At 47.2% G+C, this 5,298-nt stretch overlaps 1 protein-coding gene across 1 annotated transcript; it reads left to right on the forward strand.

Annotated features, from left to right (window-relative positions):
* Positions 1-247: 247 nt before the first annotated feature.
* Positions 248-1,171, forward strand: LOC137533501 (olfactory receptor 12D1-like). Its single transcript, XM_068254878.1, has one exon. It carries the CDS (start codon positions 248-250, stop codon positions 1,169-1,171), a length of 924 nt encoding a protein of 307 aa, XP_068110979.1.
* Positions 1,172-5,298: the final 4,127 nt, after the last annotated feature.

Genomic DNA, 5,298 nt, shown 5'->3' on the forward strand with positions numbered 1-5,298 from the left:
GTCAATAGTTCATGTATTTTAGCTCAGGGACACTTATTAGACTGCAATTGAGCAGAGACAATAAACTATTAAATCTACTTTGTAAATGTTGAAACAAAAAATAAAACCACAGGACACAAAAAAAGTGATTTTATCTCACCAGTTTATTTTCACCTTGGGTTCATTTTAAACCTGGAGTCCTTATTCAAAGAAAAAGTTAAAGCATACTTGGTATACAAATCATTTTTCTTTTTCAGAGTTTTTTAAAATGGAGGGGTGGAACGGAACAACGGCATATGTGTTCACTCTCATGGGTGTGACCAGCCTTTTCTGGCTTGAAAAGTTACTTTTTGTGTTAGTCCTCTTCTTCTACATTCTGGATGTGTTGGGTAACATTGCCATTATGTTCCTGGTATTCCGAGATGTTTCACTTCATTCACCAATGTACATCTTACTGGCTAACCTTTCTTTTGTGGACGTCTGTTTCTCTACAGTCACAGTTCCAAAGATGCTGGTAGGATTCTGGACAGAAAACACAATCTCTCTAGAAGGCTGTGTTGCTCAGATGTATTTCTTTCATTTTTTGGGATGCACAGAAGGTGTTCTTCTGGCTTCAATGGGATATGATCGTTTTGTTGCCATCTGTCATCCTTTAAGATATCATACTTTAATGAAGAAGATGGTTTGCTTTCAGTTTGTGCTGGTTGCATGGGTAATTGGCCTGAGCACTTCATTGGTACATGCAATTATGACATCTCAACTTCCGTTTTGCAGCTCTACGAAAATCAAACACTTTTTCTGTGATGTTAAACCAGTAATAAAATTAGCTTGTGTAGATACTCACCTAAATGAAGCAGTACTGACCAACGTTCTTGGCTTTTTAAGCACAAGCACCTTTCTTCTGACAATTTTATCATATGTTTACATCATTCATAATCTTATCAAAATACGCTCATCTCAAGGAAGGGCAAAAGCCTTCTCAACATGTTCTTCACACTTGACCATTGTCATGTTGTTCTATGGTACAGCTATGTGCACCTATCTGGGTCCCTCCACAGAGGACTCCATCGAAAAGGACAGAATAGCAGCCCTACTTTTTACAGTCATCACACCAGCAATGAACCCAGTTATTTACACTTTCAGAAACAAAGATGTTAAAAAATCACTGAAAAAGTTTTTCATCAGTATTTGATTACTGGTATCTAGAGATGTCCCGAACCTCTGATTTTCGGTTCGCGAACCGGGTTCGCGAACCTCCAGCAAAAGTTTGGTTCGCGCGAACTTTCGTGAACCGCAATAGACTTCAGTGGGGAGGCAAACTTTAAAAACTAGAAAAATTTATGCTGGCCACAAAAGAGATGAAAAAGATGTTTCAAGGGGTCTAACACCTGAAGGGGGGCATGGCGGAGTGGGATACACGCCAAAAGTCCAGGGGAAAAAATCTGGATTTGACGCAAAGCAGCGTTTTAAGGGCAGAAATCACATGAATGCTAAATTGCAGGCCTAAAGTGCTTTAAAACATCTTGCATGTGTATACATCAATCAGGGAGTGTAATTAGAGCACTGCTTCACACTGTCACACCAAACTCACTGTGTAACGCACCGCAAACAGCTGTTTGCGTAGTGACGGCCGTGCGGGACTAGTGTGCACCATGGCGAGAATGCAGGCCATGGCGGTTTTCAAGCCCATAGTCGCCGGGCTGTGGTAGCTCAATGATAGAACAACAGTGACTGTCCAGCTGATCAAATTTGGTCTGTCCACAATGAAGCAACGACCTTATTATCTTTGGTGTGCCACCCCCCGAGACACTCAGATAGCCAGCGGTCATTGCTTCATTGTGATACGCAAGCCCCTTCACCGCGGCAAGGTATAGATCACGAAGGGGAATGGGCACATGTACATGTCTTTTGTTTTGTTGTTGCAGCTGCAGTGCAGCCAGAAAAATTAGGCAGGCATGTACACGCACCAGAAAAAATAGTATAAAAAATTCAGGAATCTGCCTGGATTCCTGGACCCTGTTGGTGGTGGCGGAGAAGGCAAGTGGTCTGCAGGCAGAGATGCTGTGTGGGGAGCGACTTAGTCTTGGGGCAGGCAGCCAGTCACATGGCGTGCAGACAGAGATGCTGTGTGTGCAGACTTCGGTCGGGCAGAAGCCCTCCGGGATCCATGCCTCATTCATTTTGATAAAGGTGAGGTACTGAACACTTTTGTGACTTAGGCGACTTCTCTTCTCAATGACCCATAGAAATTAGAACACAAAGCATCCGGGCACCAGCAGCAGCAATAATGCTTAGTAGACCTTTAATACATCCCCATACCGAATGACATACAGAGTGAAATGCCTTTCATTTCATTCATTCGGTATGGAGATGTATTAAAGGTCTACTAAGCATTATTGCTGCTGCTGGTGCCCGGATGCTTTGTGTTCTAATTTCTATGGATTACGGTTCTGCTTGTCTGGAGGCACAGCTGGAGTGACCTGCTACCCCCAACCTGTCTACAGTCTGTAGCATCTTGTGCCAATCTATATCCTTTCTCTGTGATTGAACTCTTCTCAATGACAATGCCTCCAGCTGTGCTGAAGGTCCTTTCTGACAGGACGCTTGAGGCAGGGCAAGACAGAAGTTGGATGGCAAATTGGGACAGCTCTGGCCACAGGTCAAGCCAGCACACCCAGTAGTCCAAGGGTTCATCACTGCTCACAGTGTCTACATCCACACTTAAGATCAGGTAGTCAGCTACCTGCCAGTCCAGGCGTTGGTGGAGGGTGGTTTGGTAACATGTCTCCCACTTTGTGCCCATACCGAGGGTCTAGTAGCGTGTCCACCCAGTACAGCTCGTTCCCCTTGAGTATTTTTATACGGGGGTCCCTCAACAGGCTGGACAGCATGAAAGACGCCATCTGCACAAAGTTGGATGAAGACGTACTATCCATCTCCTCTTAAAATGTAGAGAAACCGAGAGCCCAATATAGTGTAGTATGTTAAGCATAAATGAAATAAAGGTTATCGTGAGAAAATTATACTCACAAACGTGGGTTACCACAAAGGCAACCCCTGTATAGGCAGGTGAGGAGATTAGACCTGTCCTCACTCTTTGATAAGAAGTCGCTCTCTGTAGATGCGAAAGGGGATAGATCACCCCTCCACCAGGGGTGGACACGGTATAGCAGTAGGAGAACAGAGGCGCCAGCAGGATAAAAGCAGATATAAACTTTAAAATTTGCTGGCAGGAAGTGGTGGACTTACCTCCATAAAGCAGACATGAAAGACTGTCTGAATAGCAGCAATCACATTTATTAAATAGTACCCCAAAAAAGTACAACGCGTTTCGCAGGCCCAGTGTAGCGCCGTGATTTGCTGGGAGGAAGTGGTGCACTTACCTCCATAAAGCAAAGTTTTTATCCACTTTTATCCTGCTGGCACCTCTGTTCTCCTACTGCTATCCATCTCCTCTTGCTCTTCCTCAGTGATGTCAGGTAAGTCCTCCTCCTCCCCCAGCCACGAACAATACCACGGGAACGACGAGCAGCACAAGCCCCCTGCGATGCCTTTTGCAGTTGTTCTTCTGCCCTTGCATCCTCCTCCTCCTCCTCCTCCAAAGAAACACCTTCCTCATCATCTGAGTCTGACTCCTCTTCCCCACTTGACTCTTCCTCCTCCTCCCCCTCTCTGCTGCTGCAGGTGTTGAGGAAACATCTGAATCTGATATAAATTGCTCCCACAGCTGTTCCTGCCGTAACTGTTCCTCTTTACGGTCCTCCACAGCTTGATCCACCACTCTACACATGGAACGCTCCAGGAAGTAAGCATATGGGATCAAGTTGCTCATGGTGCCTTCACTACAACTCACCAGGTTGGTCACCTCCTTAAACGGCTGCATGAGCCTGCATGCGTTTCGCATCAGTGTCCAGTTCGGGGGCCAGAACATCCCTATCTCCCCAGATTGTGTCCTTCTACTGTAATTGTACAGGTACTGGGTGATGGCTTTCTCCTGTTCTAGCAGGCGAGAGAACATGACCAGGGTTGAATTCCAGCGAGTCGGGTTATCACATATCAAGCGTCTCACCAGCAAGTTGTTTCTCCGCTGAATGTCCACAAAGCATGCCATGGTTGTTTAAGACCGCCTGAAATACCCACACAACTTCCTGGCCTGCTTCAGGACGTCCTCTAAGCCTGGGTACTTTGACACAAATCTTTGAATGACTAGATTCAGCACATGTGCCATGCAGGGTACATGTGTCAGCTTTCCCAAATTCAACACGGAAATGAGATTGCTGCCGTTGTCAGACACCACGTTGATGATCTCCAGCTGGTGTGGGGTCAGCCACTGATCCACCTGTTTGTTAAGAGCAGTCAGGAGAGCTGGTCCAATGTGACTCTCTGCTTTGAGGCAAGACATGTCTAATATGGCGTGACACCGTTGTATCTGGCATGCAGCATAGGTCCTGGGGAGATGAGGCTGTGTAGCTGGAGAGGCCTGCCTGCAAGCCGTGGAAGTGTCACAAGTTGGTCCGCTGCACAGCCACATACTCCCTGCTTGCCATCGGTCACCAGGTTGACCCAATGGGCTGTGTAAGTTATGTACCTGCCCTGACCGTGCTTGGCAGACCAGGCATCCGTGGTCAGGTGGACCCTTGACCCAATGCCGTGTGTCAGAGATGACACCACTTGCCTCTCAACTTCACAGTACAGTTTGGGTATCGCCTTTTCAGAAAAATAATTGCAGCCTGGTATCTTCCACTGTGGTGTCCCAATGGCCACAAATTTAAGGAAGGCCTCAGAGTCCACCAGCTGGTATGGTAACAGCTGGCGAGCTAACAGTTCCGCCACACCAGCTGTCAGACGCCGGGCAAGGGGGTGACTGGCAGAAATTGGCTTCTTCCGCTCAAAGATTTCCTTCACGGACACCTGGCTGCTGTGGGCAGAGGAGTAGGAACCGCTCAAGGGCAGAGGCAGAGTGGAGGAGGGTGGCTGTGAAGGTGCAAGGGAGAAAGCGGCTGAAGATGCTGCACCTGAAGGAGGAAGAGGAGAAGGAGGGTGGCTTTTCTTTTGTGTGCTGCTTTTGCTCAGGTGCTCTTCCCATTGCAGTTTGTGTCTTTTCTTCATGTGCCTTCGTAAGGCACTTGTCCCTACGTGAGTGTTGGCCTTTCGGCTCAATTTTTGGAGGCAGAGAGAACAGATGGCATTGCTCCGATCTGAGGTAGACACATTAAATTATTTCCAAACCGCTGAGCCCCCCTGGGGTGATGGCACTATGGTGGCATCAGCAGCTGACGTTGAAGGGCATGTTGGCTGGCTGTACATAGGTGGCGGTAC

The sequence above is a fragment of the Hyperolius riggenbachi genome, chromosome 9 (assembly GCF_040937935.1).
Source record: "Hyperolius riggenbachi isolate aHypRig1 chromosome 9, aHypRig1.pri, whole genome shotgun sequence".
Taxonomy (NCBI): Eukaryota; Metazoa; Chordata; class Amphibia; order Anura; family Hyperoliidae; genus Hyperolius; species Hyperolius riggenbachi.